We start from the raw sequence: 24,859 nt of genomic DNA, 5'->3' as shown, positions 1-24,859 counted from the left end.
GTGGATTATTATTATTATTACTTTGTACTGCTATGCCCTTTTTACTCAGTCCCCAGACGTAAGTTTTTGGTAGGGATTTTGAAAGAAGCTAAATTTAGACAGGCGAAAGCAGCCCTATTGTTTTTGCAGGAAGCTCCAGACGCTCATACATTGTTTTGTATAATAAGTTTTATCAAGGTGGCAATGAGGCTAAGGAACACAAGAGAAGCAATTGATTGCAATGTCCCATAACCAGAGACCTATTTCAGAAACCCTTTTGAAATGAATGCAATGCCCTTTTAGCTTTTTTATTATTTTAATGTGTTTTTTAAATATTCCTAAATGTAATTGCTCATGTACTTTTATGGTGTCTTTTTAAGTGCCGAATAAAGAATTTAAATGAAATGAAATGACACGTTTATGCGGTTGTCAGAAACTAATCCCTTCGTTTATTCGAAAAAGATTCTAGTGACCTCTGAGCTAGCTGGCACTCACAATTAAGTTTAATACATTTGATAGAGACGTAGTCGACCTAAGTCCTACGTCACATCTATAGGATATATTATTCCAACGCGCAGAGCCTATTGGGAATAGGAACTACACTTCAGGTGATGTTACACAAGTCACGTTTTTTTTTTAAGTTCGTCTTATTTTTGGATATAAAAATGGGTAATCTTCTGCCATAATCAGGAGTGATTACATATAGGAACAGCTGTACAGGCTCCATTTCGGGGTAGTCCAACTTAAAGGGACTGCACAGAGATGTATGTAACATAACAAAGAAAGAAACTTTAAAAGAAGGCCCAAATCAAAGCTTTAAAAAATAATATGAAATTTAAAAACAGACGGTATTAGTGTAATTTAAAACAGTTGAGGGATACTGTTTTAACAAAGTTATTAATTTACTTTGAGTCTTAAAAGCTCACCCATCTGGAAGGACACCCGTAAATAAAAAAGGGAGAAGTTGTCATTAGCTCTTTGGAAACTATCACATGAGACTGATGGCTCTTCTAGGACATGCGTGCTCGTCCTTGTACTCAGGGTGTTGGCTGTCGTGCATGTGCGTTAGGGCTTTAGTATGCGTCGGCAATCGGTCTGTTCACGCGCAGGCCGGTTGTTAGTTCAGCAGTGAAAGGAGCTTCAGCGCTCTAAACTGCGCAGGCGTTGTGTACCGCCATAATAGATTTGGGCAAAATATTACTCGTAGGGTAGGATAGTAGACTGGGGAAGCCAAGCGCGTTTAATCGATCTTCGCCAGCGGCCATCTTAGAAACGGGCGAAACAAACCCGCCCACAGTGGTGTCATGCAGTTCTGCGCGCGCGCTCCCGCGTTCAGGATCAGAGCTGGCGAGAGGACGGCGGAGGTTGCGGGCCGGGCCTCTCAGGGCGGGTCGTGCGCGCTCCTTTCTTGGCCTCCCTCGCATGAAGCTCTGCAAAGATGGCGGACTTCCTGCCCACCCGTTCTGTGCTCTCAGTCTGCTTTCCACACTGTGTGCTTAATACCCGCGAGGCCGAGCAGCAGCGAAAGTCGCGGGAGATCGATAAGAGCCTTTCACGGGAGAAGACCCATGTCAAACGGCTTGTGAAGATCCTGCTGTTGGGTGCGGGCGAAAGCGGCAAATCCACCTTCCTCAAGCAAATGCGCATTATTCATGGGCAGGATTTTGACCAACGGGCAAAGGAGGAGTTCAGGGCGACCATCTACAGCAACGTCATTAAGGGTGAGGCTATAGCGGGCTCTTTTGGGGGGTTACCTGTGTCAGGGTGCAAGGGGGCGGGACACACCCACGGCTCGAGAGTACTGTACGCCAAGTCAAGACTTTAATGCTAACTTATGAGCCAACTTCATCGAGTACTGGGAAAGTGGGGGGTCTACTTGTTCACAGACAGTGCTGGGTGGGCACACCCCAGCTCATCGGAGACAACGGTGCTTTGTAGGCTCTGAATTGATTGAGGACCCCCCATAACATTGAGATGTTATGAGTGAGGGTTTGCATTCGCATGTGCGAGACTGTCCCTAATAAAGTAGGAAACGTAATTGTTTATCAGTGCTACACGGATATGACCCATAGGTCTACGAGTAGGTAAGATGAGGTCAGACTCGGAAGCTATGTTGGGAGTTCTGAACTAAAAGAGCGCAGAGTAAGAAATAGAAACTAATAAAGGTTAGGGAGTACAGGGGATAATCACAGCATAACGATCGTAGACCATTAAAGTTACTGGTTATTGAGGGTGTTCATCATAAATGGGCGCCAGAAAAGTGAGTCAGATGAAGACAAGGCAACGAGCAGTAAACTGTAGGCAAACATTGAGGGAGTATCTGAGCCACATTGACTCAAAGTGTGGAGTAAAGGACTAGAAGTGTCATTGTTTTGTTGGATAGCTAACTGTTAAGAGAAAGACTAGCCGAAGGCATGTTGGGATTGCGGGTCACTGTCTGATGAAGAACGTCCCGGCTTCCCTATACGCCATTGCCGGGTGGTGAAGTACCCGTAGAATGAGCAGATGCATTACGCTCATGGATTCCAACCACTGCATAGACTATAGGTTAGTCGTCTTGATTGTAGGGAGGGCTGCGGTTACTTAGCGAAGATCACACCATGAAGGGACAGAGGCCAACGCGCTAAAGACGGACAGAAAACACAAGTCGAAGGGCGTAAGCAGTCCTGTGCGAATTCAGCTGTTAGGACTTTAGTGCACTCCACTTAATGATGGGGCGCAACTCGTTTTAAGTCAAAGCTGTACAGTAGGGGCGTGGCACGTTACTTGGTCCTGAAGACAAACTGTCTTGCAGGTCTTAAGGCTGTTAGGAAGCGATTTCTTTGGACGGTGCACCAAGCATCAGTGTTATTTGAGTGTTTGATCAATTAACTAGGTTTGTCTGGTCCCTTTAGTCCTGTCACTTACTGATGCCGTATGAGGAAAGGCTAAAACTTTGCGATCTGAAACCAAACGGAAGGTATGAGACCATCAGTGATTTGTATAAAATGTTTGAGGGCGACTTAATACATTCTTACGATTGATGTGGTGGAGAGAGTAGTGCTGACGACTTACCTGTGAGTGGCGTCGGGTCCTTTTGGAGTACACGAGAGCAAAAACACTCCATTTGGTATCGATAGTGACATACTGAAAGCTCCAACCAGTTCTCTTGAAACCACTGCCTTGGCCTCGGTACAGAAGGCTTTATTTATACTCTCCGCGTATGGTCCCGTTTCTTCTCCGCCCCACTGGTATTCGCTTAACTGTTTACAGTGCTACAACTGGGAGCCTGTCTTTTCTATAACTGACGCATTTTTAAAATTGATTTATTTGTTTGACATTCAGTGGGTTATACTGTTTTGTTTATCGAGATCGGCGTATTTGGAGTTGTATGTAAACATTTTGCAACTTTTTCAATTAAAAAAATGGAGTTCCATTTTTTTAATACTTTGTATTTCCTATTAAAATAGTGAAAACAAGTAAACAGTTGCACATTTTCTAGTGCAGCCGACACGCTGTTTATTAATTCTTTAACTTGGGTTACTAGGATCTTTTTTCATTTTCTCAATTGCACATAAGGCATAGTTTCCCTAAAGTGCTCCAACTAAGGTCTCCAGATCTTGATGTGGTCTGTGGAGCATCCTCTGGCCCTCTATGTCGGCTCCTCCACTTGGTTATCTTAATCGTGACGTGTTTAAAGACATTTATATAAGATTATTTGTGACACGAGCTGAGGGAGTACATTCAGATGCAAATGCTTAATCTTGGACTAACATCTCAAGATCTTAACTTCGAAATTAATTGCTGTATTACCACAGTACTGGGACTTTAACATATTGCCACAACCCAACATTTGCAGTCGATCGTCTCTACATATCCTTGTTTTAAGAGAGCAGATACTCGTATGGGGTTTTGGCCTGCCATGTTTAGTTTCTCTTTCGTCAGCATTTCAATTAGACTATTGGATCTGAGGATTTTACATCCTGTTTCTGTTTGCACGATAACATTAATAAAACGTGTTAATTAAACCCAATTCAGAAAAGCTATATATAACACCAGAGGCTAAAACAAGTGCTGGGTGCAGTAGCAACAACATAATCTCTAAATCCGAAGAGGATGCGCTCGCTAGAAATGTTCATGGCGCACTGCAATAATCCACATTCATCTATTCAACCATTAAGGTGCCGAATCAGTAATTGCAAGTCAGATGTTTCTAGTCCGAGATCTCTTCCTAGCACCAGTCCCCCTCTGCACCTCACAGCAACTAGAAGTATCCTATAAGTAACCAAGAGACTCGATGTGCCACAGCGACGGGTCTTCCATTGTGCAGCTGTTTAATATTGACTGACACATCATTGCTTACCTCATTCAGCCAGCTTCACAATTGTGTCCCACTTCCACTTTTCAATGTTATTAAAATAAACAGCTCTCTCAAATAATTGCAACTCGCAGTCGCCTTTTTGGGGTAGACAAGGCGTTTTTCATGACGCCCCTCACCTAACTTTTTTTCAAGATGGCCACTATTTTGACAGATCTTTACTTATGATGGATGGGTTATGAATACCACTAAAAAAATCAATCTTCCAAAATGTGGATTACATGTGTTTATCTTGCTGTGTGTTAGCCTCCAGGATACTACCAGTTCCTATCAGAAATAACCCAATACCACCTTGCTTGTCATCTTTTCCTGGTGTTCTTTGCGAGCATCCTTGTACATGTTCTTGGTATAACCACTGTTGCTTCCTTTGCCTCAGTGATACCTTACTCTCTGTTGTTCCACTATAGTCTAGCTACACGTACACTGCACTCAAGGAAGTTGATGGTACTGCCAATGTCGGGCAAGATATTGGAGGGCTGATCATTTTCACTGCTATAACCAATTCAGTTGACAGACCAGGGAAGATTTCCAGACTTTGCCTCTGTTTACCCATCTACAAGTGACCTCAGGCGCTGTGCTGTCCTAACAAGCAATGGACCTATGTTTCAAGGACAAACATTTATGAGAGCTGGATAATCAAAAGGAAGGACACTTTCTGTAATTTTAATTTTTTTAAGCCGATCTTGTGGTTTTCTGATAAAATAGTAGTACATTATTCATGTAGTTTTAAGCGTACCAACTTCTAGACAAGCAACTTTAATGCAAATTCATTGAGTCGGTTAGCTTACATTTTCGTTTTTTACAGTACTTTATAATTATTGTGTAAGCATGGTACTACTGTTGACTAGAAACACTATTTCCATCTGTTCTCTGCAACACATTTTCAGTTTAACTATTTTGTTGTTGTCGATAGGCAGGTGCTATTGGTCTCAAGCAGCACTTTATATGTCCTGATACACTCCGCCTGCCTATAACAGATCGTCTGTTTTGTCATGTTTGATTATCAATGCTTTATATTCTTAGGTGGGCTGGTAAGCAACTCGAGTAGATCTCGATTGGTTCTTGCTCTGCCAGTCACACTAGCTCCCACCTACATTGCAGCATTTGATTGAAGACATGCAGAAGTATGAAGTGGACAGCCACTGCTTCAACATGCTGCCCCCCCCCCCCCCCCCCCCAATGCACCTGCTTGTGACCTGGGCAGTCTTTTCTATGGCTGCTGAAAAATTCCCTCTGTGGGAGTCACTGCCTCCACACTCTGACTTTGATGGCACAGCAAAACTGAGTATCTAGTGGCAACACACTGCTCTGTGCGTGCCTCTTGGCAGCATTTGAAAAGCCAGTAGTTCTGATTAGCCCATAAGAGGACACTTGAAGGACAGGGTGCGGGTAAGGTAGCTAGAAAGTTTTGAGCGTTGTGCAAGGAGAAGAATGGTGATGGAAGAATGTGTCTGAGTTAAGGGGACAACACGGGAGAGAAATAGTTAGTTAGAAAAGAGACAATAGGAATAAGATGGTTTTGAAGTAAAGGCAAAACTGGGAGAAAAAGCATGCAGGTTTCATAGAGGAAAGGTGTGAAATGGAGAAGAAGCTGGGTATTGAAAGTATCATTAAATGAGAAGATTCAGAATAGACTGAGTATCCATGAAAAAGCACCCCAAAGACAAACGAGTTTCACATTTTGAAGAAGCAGGGGGAAAAGAGACCCTTAAAAGGGATTCTATAAAAGATCAATAGAGAAAGAGGTATTACAAGTCATTGAATGAAAGCAGGCAAGTGTGCCCCCTGAAGAAAGCCTTATTGAAAGTGAATGGAGACTCAAGCGCTTAAGTACATAACCCCATGAAAAAAACACTAAATTAGCAACACTGGGTGAAATGCATTCCCTAAGAGGCCCAATTAGAGACCCAACGAGGTTCATTTAGACAGTGAAAATTTTTCAAGAAGAACTTTCGACACCCATTGAAGGGGTACAAATATTTGAGTAAGAAGGCAAAACAGAGTGAACATTTTTTAATGCACCTAGAAAAGGAGCATAAGCCTTTCAACAAAGCATAATAGACCCACAAAAGAGAGCATAGAGAACCGTTAATATAGAAAGTAAAAAAAGATTGCTCAATGAAAGAGAAAAGGTAAGACCCTCTGTCGTCTGCCCATATCCAGTACCGATTGCAAGTCTACAGACTGAATTATGTGTTCCTTCTTAGAATGTTTGGTCTCTATCAAATGGGTTTTCCTACTGCACAAGCAGTATTGCTATCCTTTGGCACCCAGACCCCTTTGTACCAAGTACAAATATTTACTTTGGTTTTTCTTATTGTTTTTAAGTAATGCGAATTGATTCTCTGGAGAATCCATTAAATGCTTGGGCTAAGCTAGTGCATCTATGGTCCACACAAGTAGATTAGCAATGTGATGAGGATAACCTAAACTTAGTAGTATTTAGTTAAGTCCTGCCAACTTCTGAATCATTTGGTGTAGTTGCCTGTGCAAGTACACTCTGATATTGCATATAATACAGCATTAAACACATTTGGAGGGCTCTGAAAGCAAGATCCTGCCCCACATCCATAAAACAGTTTAGCTTGCTCCCGGTGGCAGCTGGAGTGAAATCCAAACAAGCATTTACAATGCAACGGTCTCGCCTTTGCAAAAGTTAGAGCTATTGGCATTGTAAATGTCAAACTTTTCATTTTTTGTGTTTTTGAAAGCAGATAAATAAATGGCATTGTCATTTACAATGCCAATAGCTTAATCTCTCGCAAATGTGAGACCTATTGCATTGCATTTCGCTCCCTGTGCAAGAAAAGTGTGGGTTGCAGGACGATATACAACCGGATGCGTGCATATTCCTCTAACAAGATAAGCAATAGTGCTGGGGTTTGACTTCACTAAGTGTGAGGGGGTAGAGGAAGAGGTGCGGGTGGGCGGATGGGGATTAGGCACATGGACCACGACGGGCAGGGTAGGCACACAAACGACAGCTGAGTGGGTGGGGTTAGGCATACGGACAATTACGATGGGCAGGTGGGGATTAGGCACATGGACAACAGCTTTAGACACAAAGATAAAAGCGGGTGCAGTTATGCACTCAGACAACGGCAGATAGGCTTAGCCACACGGACAATCTGGGTGGGTGGGGTTAGGCACACTAAAAAAAACAGGGACAACGGCAGGTGGGTGAGGTTATGCCCACAAACAATGATGGGGTTATGCACACAAGACAATGGCGGGTGGGGTTATACACACAGACAATGTGGGTGGGGTTATGCACACAGACAACAATGGGAGGACAGGCGGGGTTATACACATGGACAACCACAGATAGGGATATGCACACGGACAACAGAGGGTGTGCTGATGGAGTTACGCACACGAACAATGGAGGGTGGTCAGTTGGGATTCTGCACAAGGACCACCGCAGGAGGACAGGCAGGGTTATGCACATGAAAAACATTGGATAGGTTGGGTTATGCACACAGGCAATGGCAGGTGGGTGGGATTATGCACACGAACACCGGCCGGATGGAAATAGGCACACAGACATCGGAGTGTGGACGGGGATATGTACAAGGACAACAACATGCACAGTAATGTACACAGAGAATGGCGGGTGGTGTTATGCAACAAACAATGGCTTTATGCACAGCAACAAAAGCAGGCTGGCAGGGTTAGGCACATGGACAACGGTGGGCAGGGTTAGGCACAGGGACAACGGCGGGCAGGCGAGATAATCCATACAGACAACGGTGGATAGGTCATGCACATTGACAATGGCGGGGGGGGGTCATGCACACGGGCAACGATCGGTGGGCAGGTGTGGTTATGCACACAAAGAATGACAGGGGGATATGCACATTGACAAAGAAGGGTGGGAAGGCGGGGTTATGCACACGGACAACGGCGGGTGGGGTTAAGCTCACAGACGATGGGTGGGCAGGTGTGGTTATGCACACGGAGAATGACAGAGGGATATGCACATTGACAACAGAGGGTAGGCAGGGTTAAGCATATGGACAACAGAGGGTGGGTGGGCAGGGTTAGACACACAGACAATAGGGTGGCCAGGCGGGGTTAAGTACACGGACAACAGAGGGTAGGCGGGCAGGGTTAGGCACACAGACAACAGAGGGTGGGCGGGCGGGGTTAAGCACACGGACAACTGAGGGTGGGCGGGCGGGGTTAGGCACACAGACAACAGAGGGTGGGCGGGCGGGGTTAAGCACACGGACAACTGAGGGTAGGCAGGCGGGGTTAGGCACATGGACAACAGAGGGTGGGCGGGCAGGGTTAGGCACACAGACAAGGTGCCCGGTTGCTACAGACGACTTTCCGGTTGCCAGGGGCTGACCGGATGTGACATCAAGGGGAGGGCACCTTCTTGCAGGCAGCTGCTCAGTCGGGTTGGTTCTACTGGGAAGTAAACAAGGGGGAGGAGATTACACAACAGTTGGGGAAGGGAGGGCAGCGGGAGTGCTATTATAAACGCGAGAGGAGGGAGGAGAGAAGGGACGGGTGAGAGCTCGGGGCACCGATACCAGCACGAGGGCTGGTGAGCATTCAGGGAGGGTGAGGGCATAAGGGCAAGAAATCAATAGTGCAGGAGTAGGAGAGAACACAAGAGTGTAGAGGATAGAAGCTGGGTGGTGGGGAGGAAACAGGGGCAGGCGAAGAGCGCAAGTGCGTTTCACTAACTCCCAGGGCACAAGTCCTAAACAAGCGCTCACCATAACAGACAGTTTCCTTTCTTTCTGCCGTCCCTTAAAGACTGGCTTGGCCTGACTTACGTTTGTGATAAAAGCTTTCTTATCTTCTTTATGGGGCTAAACAGATGGCCCCATAAAGAAGATAAGAAACTTTTACCGCAGCAGTAAGTCAAGTAAGCCAGTCTGAAAAGGACGGGGCTTAAAGAAAAAGAAGAATGTCACTGGGACCTCTTCTCCATTGGCTGGCCACCGTTTAGCATGAAGGGTGATGTCAGCCAATGGAAAAGAGGGGCGGGCTTAACATCGCTAGTGAAACTCACACTATCTCATTAAGTCTCGCCAGCGAGACTGCGCATGTGCGCAGTATTACGCTAGTCAAGACCTAAAAAACTGTTGCACCTAATTATTTTCAGAAAGCCATTCAGTTTTCTAAAATCCTCTTTAAAAGAAGTCGATTGTGCCAGGTCTTCTGCCTTAGACATGCTCCTAACTATTCTTGTTATTATGCAGCACCTAGAGAAACAGCTCATTCATTGGTGGCATAATAATTAATTTGATTTTCATCACTCGTCTGTCATTGTAAATCATTGCTCCATTAATACCACTGGATAATCATTAGATTTTGCTCAATACTGTAACCTTGGTCTAGTTAAGCATGTTTTGTCTGCATCACACTTTCGAAGCTACTGTGCATACGTTTCTCATGTCATATCAGACTCTGCACATTTCTGAAGGGTTTACATAGGTCTGCTGACGTTTGGCTTTTGGGAGCTGGTCTATTTACTTGTCTAGTTGTTTAACAAGGGATACTTTTTTGTTATCGTGGGCAAAATGCAGGTATTTTCTTATTCTGTTATAATGCATAAGCTGTCGCCTTAGAACAAGAGTCTGGAAAAGAGCTGTGTCCTAGCTACAACAGGATACTATGCCTATTCCTAAAAGTTACTGAAGAGAAACGGGCATAATATGTAAACATTTTACAGTTGCCTGTTTATTACAATGGTAAGGTAGATGATAATGGCTTCATTTCACATATATTTGAAGTGAAGTTCCTGATTCTTTGTAGGTTTGTAGAGGAAGCGATCAATACCTTTAAACGCTGGACTTCTTTCTAACTTTCCTCCTTTCCCTTAAGGATTTTAAACTGAATTATGACCTGTTTCTTATCGATGGAGATATTCGTCGAACGGTTGAATTAATAATACATTTACATACAAAGGGCAGTTTTATTTATTTTCGGGGATTGCTCAGCCTTCTTAAACTCCTTTAACCAATCCAGCTTTCTGAAAATGAGCTGCCTTTATCAGTTCAGGTAAAATTTGGTGTAATGTACGACCCTGCCCCTAAGCACACATCCTGTAGTTGTCGTATTATTCTCTCCAGTACCGGTAAGTTGGCTGTAACTATATCATTAAGCACATCTGCTGAAGGATCAGAAGAAATGCTTGAGAATGGTATCTACTAATGTATTGACATCCAGTTCTGAACTCTTTCACATCTTAGTGGGTGTAAAGATGTACACATTCAGATGAGTGTTGGGTTTGTAAATAAGATGTTTTAAAAAAAAAAAAAACATACCTTCCCTTCAGAGACCATCAGCTTGTCGACGATAGTAGAAAGTAAAAAAAAAATTGGGGAAAGTGATAATTTTGTTAAACACAAGTATGTAACGTCTGTGATAAAACCTGGCATACGTCATTCAGTGAATGGTGATTATAATTCATGTTGGTATCTGTTGGCGTGTTATGCAGTTTAGTTTGTCATATTTGTGAAATATTTTGACTGTTCCTTCGTATGTTGTCCGTTTTAGTGCAGACCTAGCAACACAGGAAAAATCCAGCAACTTTGTCTAAAGTTTCAATGGAAATGTAGCATATTGAATCATATAATGGAACAAGCATTTGCAATGCAATAGGTCTTGCATTAGGAAAGTTTAAGCTATTGGTATTGTAAATGACAATTTTTTTTATTTGTGTTGGTTTTGAAAATAGCGAAATTATTAGCTTTGTCGTTTACAATGCCAATACTTTTAACTTTCAAAGTCAAGTCAAATGATCTTTATTCGGATATATAAAAAAAATCCATAAAAGTACATGTAAATGCAACAACCATCAGATAAAACAATCGAACAGTCCTTCGGCAACAAAAAAATGACAAAGTTGGTCATGTGCTGTAAACTTACATAAAATAGATATCCAGGCGAAATAATGGTTTTACAATGAATGTACGAAGTAAATAGGCTGGGATGCGCAACAATTAAAACAATGGGCAGCACAAAGCAGTACTGTGTGCAAAAGAACAACCACTAGTGCAAATAAGCAATGTGCAAACTGTACGAGCGATTTAGTGCCAAACAGGTCAGACAATATTCAAAGTGGCTCGAGAGTGAATGGCAGTTTTAAGAAAGCAACTTACTCTGAAGATTACTTCGTCAGAGCGTAGCATCAATAAGTCTCTAAAAGCTAAATTAAATTCAATCAAAGCATTCTTTCTAAAATACGGGGTTAAATATTGTTTGGTGTATTTTACATAGAAACCATAAAAGAGCGTAAAATGTAACGGGCTTTGTTTTCCGCCTAGGGTACAAGGGCAGCTTGAGTTTTCCAAATTTTTGTTAACACCTAACGGGAAGCACAGTACATTTTTAATACTCCAGTCCCTAAACCGAAACAGCAGGCTCCTATTCCATTTACCCAATTTTTTGCGCAGATAGCCCTGGGGCATATCGTACGGCCTGCCCCGTGGTTCCGGAAGGGAGATATACCTGATTATACTTGGTTTTACAAACTCGCTCCTTTCCCTCTCTTTACTATATAAATCGTAAAGAGCCCTTTTTACTAAGTTCTTGTGCGTACAATCAATAGTTTGCGGAGAAGTGAAAAGATTCCCCTGCTCCACACTTGCTAGGCTATGTTCCACAGCCCTGAACCATGGTATGTGATTGGCCCGATCACATTTTAAGCAGTCCAAGATAATATCGCGGGTCAAAGAGGCAGCTGGATTCAGCCATATTTTCAGCCAGAACAGGGCAGGTCTAGATCTTATAAAGTCCTCTACGTAGGGGAGATTCAATTCCCTGTGGCACTCGTATGTTGGGGCTGAAATGACCCCCCCCCCCCCAAAGCCTTCCTGCAAAATCTATTCTCTTCGGACTGTATGTTAGTACAGTTCAAATAACCCCACACCTCAGCACTGTAGGTTCCTGTAGGTAAACATTGAGTTTTATAGATTTTCAATATTAACAACACAACTGTGGCTGACCAAGGTTTCGCACTATAAATTTAAATGTTGGGAAGTCAGTATGACGTTGTGCACATTAACATCCGGAGCTGGCCACAAAGAGCTCCACTGTCAAGACAGAGATCGATTTTTATAGCAAAGGATGGTGCACCAGAATTTAGCAGTCCAAACAGGCTGTTGAATTTTTGAAAAAAAGTCCTTTATTATTTTCAATCTTTAAAAAGGCCATCAGCCAACGCGTTTCGTTCCCATACGAACTTCGTCAGGGCTAGCGAGAAACCTGGTGACAAATAAGGCTACCAAGTGCAGTTTATACGGCATGAGACCTCCACGTCATCAGAACGTCAAGATCTCCAAATGTATGGATGAGACGGGTTATGAAAAGTTCCTTAACGCCAATAAGCGTCACCAGGCAGGAGTCTTTATGATCCGGACACAAAAGGACCACACCGTGAAGCAATGTATCTAGTTGAAATCGGTGATCATCCCTCATCAAATTTAGGAATAGCACATAGAGAACTGACACTAATAGGGGGTAGAAACTGCAAATGTAAACACTCGCTGTGGTAAAGGACATGTATAAAAACCTGAACCACTAATAATGATCTCCCTAGGAAAAAGGGTCGTAATCTCCGTACATACCGAGTCCGTGTCTCCAAACCCGTTTATTTCAAAAAAACGTTTTATAGATTTGTAACAGTGGAATGATAACCTCTGAGTGTTTAGGTTGGCGAAGGGAGATTATAAAATGTATCGCTTTGCCCAATTTATTCCTCCCCTGGGCAACGTGAGGCTGCCATGATCCTGAATCTGAAAACAACAGCCCCAAATATGGGAAAGTGCGGGTGCTTTTTAAAACATTATTCCCTGACAAGATCTGATTGACCTTATGCTTTTTTGGGCCACAGGTCATTAAAAATGATTTATTAAAATTAGTGCATAGGCCGAGATCTGCCATATACGCGACGAATCCTGATATTAAAATGCGCAATGCATTGGGTGTGCGGCCCATTAGGACCGCATCGTTTGCATAAAGGAGTGCAGGAAGTGGTTTGTCATTTATATGCGGGACATCACTGGTTAGTTTACACACAGAACTACTTAATTCATTTATATACAAAATAAAAAGCAGGGGGGCCAGGACGCAGCCCTGTCTGACCCCCTGCCAATTAAAATATCATCTGAGACTTCACCATCATTATTTATTCGAACGCGGGCTCTCAAATAACGATGTAGGTGGGCTAAAAAATAAACCAGGGATTCGTCTAAACCATAATTTAACAAAACTGACCATAAACGGGAGCGGTTAACAAAAGCAGAACTTAAATCCCATAAACCCTAAATACAAAGGGGATTTTTTGGCGATGGTGTATTTGGCCATTATTAGATTCAAGTTTAAACATTGCTCCACAGTTCCTACTTTACTTCTGAAGCCTAGCTGGCAGGGATGCAGAATAAAATTTTCTTCAGCCCAGGTTCTAATCCTTTTAGAGAAATCCAGTTTAGAGAAAACCTGGCGCAGAGACCCAACACCGGACAACATGACTGCCCTCAAGCTCGCCACCCGAAAACACCACCAGCTGATCCGCGCCACCAAGAAAACCGCATTCAAGGAACGACTGGACAACAACGCACACAACTGCAAGGAACTCTTCAACATCGTGAAAGAGCTCTCCAACCCCAACGCCGGAAACGACGACATCACCCCTTCGCAAGACCTCTGCAACTCCCTCGCCTCCTACTTCCACAACAAGATCGCGGACATACACAACAGCTTCAGCACTCAACCAACGCACGCCACGACCGAACCACCGCCCCCCACCGCCACCCTCCGCGCCTGGACCCCGATCAGCACCGAAGACACCATCCGCACGATGAACTCCATCCACTCCGGATCTCCAACAGACCCCTGCCGTCACCACGTCTTCAACAAGGCCGACGCTGTCATCGCACCCCACCTGCGGGACATCATCAACACCTCCTTCGACAGCGCCACCTTCCCGGAGAGCTGGAAGCACGCCGAACTCAGCGCTCTACTCAAGAAACCATCAGCAGACCCTACCGACCTCAAGAACTACCGCCCCATCTCGCTACTCCCGTTTCCAGCCAAAGTCATCGAGAAGACCGTCAACAAGCAACTGGCCGCCTTCCTCGAGACGAACGGCTCCCTCGACCTCTCGCAGTCTGGCTTCCGGGCCAACCACAGCACCGAGACCGCCCTGATCGCAGCTACAGATGACATCCGAGCCCTGCTCGACAACGGAGAAACAGCGGCCCTCATCCTCCTGGACCTCTCCGCGGCCTTCGACACTGTCTGCCACCGCACCCTAGTACAGCGCCTCAGCAACGTCGGAATCCAGGAGAAGGCACTGGAGTGGATCACCTCCTTCCTCGCCGGAAGGACACAGAGAGTCCGCCTCCCCCCGTTCAGATCGGAAGCCACCGAAGTCATCTGCGGCGTCCCTCAAGGCTCCTCGCTCAGCCCAACTCTCTTCAACGTCTACATGAGCCCCCTCGCAGCCATCGCACGCCAGCACAACCTGAACATCATCTCCTACGTAGACGACACCCAGCTGATCCTCTCCCTCACCAACGACCCCGCCACCGCCAGAGCCAACCTGCACGAAGGGATGACAGACGTAGCCAAATGGATGTCGGAAAGCCGCCTGAAACTGAACTCGGACAAGACGGAAGTCCTCATCCTGGGATCCTCACCCTCCGCCTGGGACGACTCCTGGTGGCCCCCCGCCCTGGGCAGCGCACCCAAACCAACTGACCAGGCACGCAACCTGGGCTTCATCCTGGACTCCTCCCTCTCCATGACCAGACAACGCCGTCTCCTCGTCGTGCTTCAACATCCTGCGAATGCTACGCAAGATCTTCCGATGGATCCCCACCGAAACCAGGAAGACGGTCACCCAGGCCCTCGTCACCAGCCGGCTGGACTACGGCAATTCCCTCTACGCCGGCACCACCGCCAAACTCAAGAAGAGACTCCAGCGGATCCAGAACACCTCAGCACGACTCATCCTGGACATCCCCCGCCGCAGCCACATCTCCGGACACCTGAGAGACCTGCACTGGCTCCCGGTCAACAAGAGAATCACCTTCCGGCTCCTCACCCACGCACACAAAGCCCTACACAACCAAGGACCAGGATACCTCAACAGCCGCCTCAACTTCTACGCTCCCACGCGCCAGCTTCGATCGACCAGCCACGCCCTCGCCGCCGTCCCCCGCATCCGAAGAGCCACCACAGGAGGAAGGGCCTTCTCCTACCTGGCCGCCAAGACTTGGAACTCCCTCCCGACCCACCTCCGCCTGACCCAGGACCACCTCGCCTTCAGGAAGCAGCTCAAGACCTGGCTGTTCGAGCAGTAGCGGACCCCCCACCCCCCCCAGCGCCTTGAGACCCTCCGGGTGAGTAGTGCGCTATACAAATGTTCTGATTGATTGATAAAGATGACCCTACCCAATATCTTTAGGGTGTTATCAATTAGGGATATCGGGCGATAGCACCCAGGATAGAGTCTGTCGCCTTTTTTAAAAATAGGCACAATGGTGCTATTTGACCATGTTGCTGGTACTGAGGTATGTGATAAGTTATTGAAAATGTTACACAATAGCGGTGCCCAAAAGTCTGGTTCTGATTTAATTTGGTCGATGGATAACCCATCGGGACCAGGAGCTTTGTTCCGCGCACTTTCTTGCAATAGCGTCTTCCACCTCCATTAATGAGATGTTTGGTGGTGTGAGAGGCTACACAGTTTCCGAGGAGTTGTGTGGTGCCGCATAGATTTTTGAGAAATGATCCACCCACACGTCCCCTACTATATTACAATTTATTGGGGTAATATTAGAACCCATTGATCTTAGCTTCTTGACCTCGCTCCAAAACCCGGCGACATCACTCAACGCCGCCGTGCGCACAAGGGAATCCCAGTGGTCTTTTAGTAACTCTGCAGATCTTATTTTTAGAGCACGCTTTTAACTTAACCTAAGTCTCCTCACCAGAGAATGGTCCAGAGGATCAGCTGTAAGGGCAGCCCTGAGTTCCCGGTTTGCCTTGGAGCATGAAGTGTCGAACCACCTTGGGTTTTTATTGTTGTAGGCTGATGCTTTTTTGGAGGTCTCATTTTTTTATGGCCTTACATAGCCCCGTGAAGGCCTCAACAATGTCATGTTCGGGGCTATCAGTAGATAGACAGACCGACACTAATAAGGGGTGCATTTTGATGATACGAGCTAGAACCCCCTTATTGTCTATCCCCTTCCAGACAACCCTAAGTTTATCTGTGGTGGCCACCAAATTTTTTGCCCCAATTTTACTGCGATTCCCCTGTTTTTTAATAGATTTAAGACTAGTTAAAATAGGGTAATGATCGCTGTATGTGGCAGTGACAACCTCGGCCTTTAATAAGAGGTCCCCTAACAGGGAGGATATGAGTACATAATCTATTGTAGTAGCGCTCCCATTCCCAACATAGGTGACCTCAGGTCCATTATTCACAGTAATATTTGCCTGCTCCATCACATTGACTAGGTCATGTATGGCTAAGTGGTTGAGCAGTTCTTCACCTCTTCTGCAGCTAGGGGTTCTTGGATGGATGTGTGCGTTAAAATCTCCTCCTAAGCAGATACCATCAAGTTTACCATATTTTTGTCCATCAGTAATTTCATCAATAAAATTGAACAATCTAATCAAATTAATATTGGGCTGACTTATAAAATCATTGTTGTAAAAATTAATTAAGCATAGTTTTATCCTGCTGGTATATAACAGCGCCTGGAAACTCATGTCATTGGTCTGCAACGGTTCGATTTTAGCTCCTGCTGTAATCTTGACCCAGATAGATAAGCCCCCGCTAGGTCGACCCATGGCCGGGATGGGTATAATTTGGTTATAACAACTATATCCTTCGTGCAACAGGGAGCTGGTACACCAGGTTTCCTGAAGCATTAAGATATCGAAGTTAGAAATCCAATCCCTGATTTTGGTTTTGCTTTGAGTCCGGCGATGTTCCAACTCAGATCATCAGATGGTATAGGGGTAGTGGTAGGGGTGGTGGTAGTGGTGGGCTGGGCAGGTGTTATAAGGTTAAAAAACAACTCCCGCCATCTAGGCCCATTAAGCGCCATTACAGTAGAATAAATTGATTCTACCACAGGGCCCAATGTATTCTGGTAGTCGCTAGCTACTATATCAGAAGGGATAACTGGTGGTCAGTCCAAAATGCCTCGCTCAGAGAGTACACTATACCTATTATAAAGGGGCAATGAGGGAGTTGCTGGGCTAAACGGTCTTTGAGGGGGCCTATAAAGGTAACCCAATGGCAATGGGGTTGCAACAGTTGGAGGGGCAGGGTAGATATTATTGCAGCGGAGTATAAATTTGGCTGTACCAGGGTGCCTGAAATTGATTACAATGCAGTCCCCATTGATGTTTTTAAATAGTGGACCAACCCAACTCACCCGGCGGGCTGTCAAGATTTAATTCAAAATGTCTCAGCCTACCCCTTTGTATTTTGCCATCCAGTCAATGCATTTATTGTGCAGTTGGACCCAAGACTCGCCTTGTCCCTCCCTGAGTGGTGGTACGCCTGTTAAGATTAAAACGTAAGGGCAGGCGTCAGGGGGCAGGTGAAGGACAGGCCCCTGATGTTTTATAGGCTTAGTTACAGCAGTTTGTCCCTTGTCTGTTCCAGAGTTTGTTGGTGCCCCTGGTTTCATGATAGTTAAAGTGGGGCCACCCTGAGGGGTATTACTGACCTCAGTGATAGGACAGGAGGGCCCAGATACTACTGCCGGGGTATGGTGTGGTATCATTGTAGGTTGGGTAATCCCTGCGATGTTGCCCCTAGCTACAGTGTTAGGTGTTGGTAAGCTACTGATAGTATTATTAGACCCTCCACCCTGAATAACCTTACTAGCAGACTCCAAATCTTTCAGTAATCGATCGCCCCTCAATAAGTCAAGACTAATCACCCCTTTCCTTTTTGCATCTTCTTTTTTTACAAGGTTTTCCAGTCTATCAAGTATTTTACAAATTGTATTAAACTGTTTGATCATTTGACTTTCCATTTGTTTAAAAATTGTATCAACAATAGTCTCAATAAGATTCCCATTAGGCGTCAGTTGAGTGGTGCATTCAATTATAGGCTCAGTCTCATCAACTTCCTCGCGAGACTACGCTACGCTACGTTGGATCAAGCTCGGTTTTCTAAAACAGCTTTTTGAAATAATGCATTGGTGAAGCAGATTAAAGACGCAGCAATTAAACTCATCTTTATGTGCCAGAGTCCTAATAAAACAAGGAGATTTTAAAGACTCAGAACCGTCACATACCTCGACATTTCGACACGACCAAGTGGATAATCAGGGGTTCTTAATTGTTTTAAAGATTGAAGGTCCTGAAGATGGCCTTAAGGATTTCACAACAATAAGGCCGAAACGTCGACTTAAAAATCCACATCTTTTTAGACAGTTTTGTTCTGGACAACGTGGTCTTTGTTTATCTGACAAGATCTGCTGCCATATATCTCTAAAGAGTGGAACACAACGCAACTGGATTTTAAGAATAATTAATTTACTTCTTGTCCAATTGTATATTGTTGATTTATTCTTCTTTTTTTTCTTCTTCTTCTTTGAAGATATGAATGATGTACCCTGAATGATAACTTTTACATAGTCTAATTTTTTTGAATCTATTCCCCGTGTAGCTTTTTCTATTCTTATGAGTATTTACCATTGTGCCAAGAACTGAAGTGGCAAAATAGATGTACAACAGGTTATGATTTAATCAAATTGATTTCAAATTTACAGATTTATTCTGATCAATTACCTGCAATTTATGTATCCACGAATTCCCTTGTTGGCATACCTTTAAAAACAGTCGGTGTGCAGACAAAGTTATAACCTTCTTTTCGAGGGGTTGAGGGAGTTGCTAAGGGAGCCTCCTCAACAAGTTGTACAAGCTCATTAGTATCGGTATCGCTGTCTCCGACCACTGCTGACCTCAAAGAGCCCGGGCTTAGCCCCGCGTGCTCCCGCGACGCTGGTGCTGCCGGTGGTTTTGAAGGCGCCTCCGGGCGCTCAGACGGCACTTCCGGTTCACATGCTGGGGCACCTGGGAGATGAAGTCTCCCTCCGCTCGGCGGCCGCGTTGGTGACTGCGGCGGCGGGACGGAGACAGGGCAAGCAGCAAGACCTCAGGCAGCTATGGCACGGTAAGGGCAGAAGGTCCCTTGATTGGCAACAACACCCGCTCCACCGATGCTGCCGGTGGTTTTGAAGGCGCCTCCGGGCGCTCAGACGGCACTTTCGGTTCCCGTGCTGGGGCACCTGGGAGATGAAGTCTCCCGCTCGGCGGCCGCGTTGGTGACTGCGGCGGCGGGACGGAGACCGGGCAAGCAGCAAGACCTCAGGCAGCTATGGCACGGTAAGGGCAGAAGGTCCCTTGATTGGCAACAATCGCAAATGTGACACCTATAGCGTTTGCAATGCAATATGTGTTGTATTTACGTGACTTAGAGGTATTGATATTACAAATAATATCTTCTAATTTTCTCATTTAAATAAACATCTAGTAGCAAATTACTGAAAGGCATAGATTTTTCCTAAAAGCCTGGAATCTGTGATGGAGGATGGAGCAGACTGCGTCATAATCTTATCTAGCGCCTCCACCATTAATTTGTATTTTGTTGCTGCTGCTCATTTTATATGGTTTCCAGAGTACCTCGCTAACATTCCAGACCACTCAATTGGACCCTAAGCATTCTCTTGTGTGGCTTGTCTATCCATTAACCTTCATTCATTGATACAAGTCAACCTTATGTAATTCCTTAAGGATTGTTTGCAGCCCCACGGATTCTCTATTTTTCTAGCTTTCGGGTGATTCAGGGGCCAGCAGTTGTGACTGATCTATCTGTTTTCAAAAAATTGTAATGAGAGTCATGAAATTAGTTTTTTTTTTTAATGTGGACTAATCCCTCCTGTTCACATAGGAGAGTATAATGGAGATGACCTGTTCACCAGGAACACAAACCATTGTCTTATTACAGAGAAGTTTAAGGCTTCTGAGTGGACTCATCAGAGCATATGTCATGACTCACTGTATTTTGCCTGTGCCTCTTCATTGCTACTCGGCAATTCCTAGGTTAAAAACTCTGAACCTACATTGTGCCTGGGTGCATAATTCCCATTACCCTGCTTGCTTCCTGAAGATCTTAGATTGTTTTTTGACAACTCAGAGCTTGTAATCTCTCTGGTTGCATAATGCATTTTCCTTTTGAGAGCTCCGTACTGCTGCTGGGTAAACTCACCGATTGCGCCTAACAGAGATAGCTCCCTTTCCCTCTGGGTAGTTTTTTCTCTAAACATGTTGGATATCAGTATACAGGCTTGCATCTGTTTTCAAACATTCTCCAATGGACATAAGTATATGCAGCTATGCATTCGCTTCTACATTGTTAGACCACAACATAACAAGCATTTACAATGCAATGGTTTCGCCTTTGCAAAAGTTAGAGCTATTGGCATTGTAAATGACAATTTTTTTTATTTAGTTGGTTTTGAAAACAGATAAATAAATGGCATTGTGATTTACATTGCCAATAGCTTAATCTATCGCAAATGTGAGACCTATTGTACCCTACTGGACGAGCTCAGCAGACAGCAATTACTACCACACACACACACACACACCCAGAGCCACACCCACCCACCCAGAGCCACACCCACCCACCCAGAGCCACACCCACCCACCCAGAGCCACACCCACCCACCCAGAGCCACACGCACACCCACCCAGAGCCACACGCACACCCAGGAGAGCAAGCACAGTGAGGGGGCATAAAGCAAGCACAGTGAGGGGGCATAAAGCAAGCACAGTGAGGGGGCATAAAGCAAGCACAGTGAGGGGGCATAAAGCAAGCACAGTGAGGGGGCATAAAGCAAGCACAGCGAGGGGGCAGGTAAGCAAGCACAGCGAGGGGGCAGGTAAGCAAGCACAGCGAGGGGGCAGGTAAGCAAGCACAGCGAGGGGGAAGGTAAGCAAGCACAGCGAGGGGGCAGGTAAGCAAGCACAGCGAGGGGGCAGGTAAGCAAGCACAGGCAGGGGGCAGGGAAGCAAGCACAGGCAGGGGGCAGGGAAGCAAGCACAGGCAGGGGGCAGGGAAGCAAGCACAGGCAGGGGGCAGGGAAGCAAGCACAGGCAGGCCACCGGCAGGCCAGTGCAGTGATCCAAAAAAGAAACAGGAGTGGTGCTCTCCTTGGGGGCTTGGGTAGAAGTACTGTCCCTTCTTGGGATGAAGCAGAGAATGAATTCCACTTTCTTCGTGAGTGGGAGTAATGTGATGACTTGCACTGCCCAATAGAAGGGGTATGGTTCGACAGATGTTTTTCTGTCTCAGAGGAGGGGATAGAGTGAAGCGCTTACCACTGCTCTCATCGGAAGGTCACAGTGGCCAAGGAAGCAAATGTCAAGTGTGATACCTTCAAGTACACCTGGCTATTGAACCAAGAGAACTTTGCATTCTGAGACTTCAATTTGAAAACTTCCTAAAAACAAGTCCCAGCACATCAAAGGGTTGGTAGCTAAAGTGCAAGGGCTGTCTGAAGGAGACACCCAGGACAAATGGAGTCCTGGGAGTATGCATGTGGGAGGAGTAACACTACTCTCACCTTACAAGAGTCCACGAAGAGCCCCTTTTCGTGAAACCTGGCACTAAAGAACAGGTAGTGTGAAGAGTTTGGGGGGGCAGATATAGCTGGAGGACTTGAGCACCCACTCGTCTCCATCCGCAAACTACCTGTGGCACTGAAGCAAAGTGCCTAAAAGACATCTGATTTCAAAGTAGAGCCTACACAAGAAGCTGGCAGCGCAGTTCCCTTTCCTGCTGCATAGCTCACTGACATCACTAGTCTGTGACTGCTCTACATAAAACTGATTAAATACAAGTACAATTTGCTTTAAGATCCAGCTGAGAAGCGTGCACCTTCCAGGATGGGAACCCTCGGTGTGGACTTATCATATGCATCATATGAGAGATAGCCCAGGAGGTGATGCGCCTAATGTTCAGGTGGGTGTATTGCAGGTGCTAAACATTCTGACCCAGCAGACTCAACCTATTATCCAAGCCTTCTAATCAAGGTGTAAAACAAGGTATGATTTGAACTCAATGCATGTGTGTCAACCTTAAACTTAATGATTAGTAGTGTGTGACCATACACCAGCACCTTGTGTGACACCAAAGGGACAATATTGCCCCACATTTGAACCTCCTAAAAACGTTTAAATGAACATTGCTGTGTGAAAAACGCCTGTTATTCAAGTGGCAACATGTCTACTTGCTCGTCATCACGTGATATTCAAGCTGTAGAAAAACACATGAGCACGCGGGTCCCTGTCCTGGCACTCACCGGAGGTCGTGAAGTAAAACGAGCGGCCCAGGGCGCCGGAGGATTTGGCACACATTGAAACGCGGTGCACGTTGTTGCGTTCCATAGCTGTGCTCCTCTCTAGGAGGCTGTGCTCCATAGTTGTGCTCTTCTCAGGGCGGCTGTGACTGTGCGCCGCGGCTGTGCTCGTCTCAAGGAGGCTCTGCTCCATTATAGTTGTCCTCTTCTCAAGGCGGCTGTGCTCCACGGTTGTGCTCCTCTCGAGGCGGCTGTGCTCCGTCATGGCTGTGCTCCTCCCGAGCAGGCTGTGCTCTGTCGTGGCGGTGCCTCTCCCTAGCAGGCTGTGCTCTGTCGTGCCTGTGCTCCTCCCGAGCAGGCTGTGCTCAGAGTTTTGGCTGCGCTCAGTGCGCGTGCTGCCGCGCAGGAGGCTGCGTGCAATAAAGTGCCTGTGCTCCATGAGGCTGTATTCTGAGGTTAGTCTGTGCTCATCCAGAACAGAGGAAGGCAGTGCACCTCTGAGGAGGCGCCATGAAGAGAATGGGCACTGGTCTATGAGGAGGCGCTATGAAGTTGGGCTTCCTTGCACTTCCGAGGAGGCGCTATGAAGTGGACGGGCTTTCTTGTCCATCTGAGGAGGCGCTATGAAGAGGATGGGCACTGGTCTTTGAATGGTGCTATGAAGTGGACGGGCTTCCTTGCACTTCTGAGGAGGCGCTATAAAGTGGACGTGCTTCCTTGCACTTCTGAGGAGGCGCTATGAAGTGGACAGGCTTCCTTGCACTTCTGAGGAGGCGCTATTAGGTGGATGGGCTTCCTTGCCCTTCTGAGGAGGCGCTATCCCGGACGCCGCCTCAGGTCCCTGGGACGCCGTACTCTGGTGACTGGCTGCTCTCCCCCATCCAGTGCTGGAAGTTGCTTGCTCTGCCTGGTGGCTGTAACCCGAGGCCAGTGTTTCCCTTCAGTAACCCAAGCAGCCGTTGGGTCCGCAGGCCCTGTCAGCGGGGAGGGCCCAGCTGCTCTGACAGGAGCCGGATAGCCGCCATTTATTTGAATAAGAGACAGCCGGCGCTCCCATTGGACGGATTACGTTTGAATAGGACCTTTGTGTACCTTGACCCAAACAATACATTTCGTGGATACAAATAATGTTCAAGGAAAGACTTTTGTATTTTTTTTTTTAACGTGATGAAATGCAACCTTTAAAGTCTGTAATGTAGAACAGTGTACTCTGTTGTGTTTAAGTGCTGTTTACACAAAATACTAAGCCAGTCAATGTTTATCATTGGTATTCGCCGCCGAGGGGGAAGTCGCAGGAGAGTGTGGGAGGAATCCCGCTGCTTTTGACGGCTGCACGCATTTGCATATTAAAAGGTGCAGCTCGGCTCGAGCCCCGGACACAATGCGCGCGCCCCCTCGCCAGCCATGCAAGGAATCACCAGCTCTAACGACACTTCCACCCCCTCACTAAGCACTTTAAATTGTAACAGTGCAGATTAAGATCATGCGGTCGAACTCAGGCCTCTACAGTGTAACATTGGTCTACTGAGCTACCAGACCCGACTCCGAAAGGTCCACACCTTCAGAACTCAGGCCGGTCCTGGAAGAGGAAAAGCCCCCGCACCATCCCTCTACATGCCTTTACACCGCTTCTAAGTTGCAGAAGGCAGCCGACCCTCCTCCACGACTGGGCTGTTCCTGCTCTTCAAACAGCTATTGTGCCGGTGCCTGACTTGCACACCCACACATGGACACACGGACAGCGGGAGGGGAGCGGGAACGGGTACACGGACAGCGGGAGGGGGGGCGGGAACGGGATAAGAAGAAAAAACTAAAAAATGCCGCTTACCTGCAAGAAAAGTGAAATGGCGCAGCCCACCCCTGCTCGGAGTAGGGAGCGGGTTGTGTCTGCGTCCTCACAGGGAGAGCGAGCAGGCTGGTGTGACGAAGGATGCCGGCCTTGAAAAAAAGAAAATTACATCCGCCCACCGCCGCATGACGTGGCAGAAAGCCTAAAAATCGCAGGAACGCCCACGAATCTGCTCGCAGAATGACGAGCAGATCTCTCTTCCAATGGCTAGCCTCCATTTATGGAGCTAGCCAATGGAAAGAGAGGGCGGGACAAAGCCACACAGTGTAAGCCATTAGATTTCGCCTGCGCAAAACGCTGCTTGTGCAGCTT

At 46.3% G+C, this 24,859-nt stretch overlaps 1 protein-coding gene across 1 annotated transcript in view; it reads left to right on the top strand.

Moving 5' to 3' along the window:
* Positions 1–1,306: 1,306 nt before the first annotated feature.
* Positions 1,307–24,859, top strand: part of GNA13 (G protein subunit alpha 13) — a 255,054-nt gene continuing 231,501 nt past the window's right edge. Inside the window, exon 1 of the mRNA XM_078654304.1 lies at positions 1,307–1,700. Within this exon, the coding sequence (XP_078510430.1) occupies positions 1,418–1,700 (283 nt within the window). The 5' untranslated portion in view covers positions 1,307–1,417. The remainder of the gene's footprint in view (positions 1,701–24,859) is intronic.

Source organism: Lissotriton helveticus, chromosome 7, assembly GCF_964261635.1.
Source record: "Lissotriton helveticus chromosome 7, aLisHel1.1, whole genome shotgun sequence".
Lineage (NCBI taxonomy): Eukaryota > Metazoa > Chordata > Amphibia > Caudata > Salamandridae > Lissotriton > Lissotriton helveticus.
This window is presented reverse-complemented; position numbering and strand designations above follow the sequence as displayed.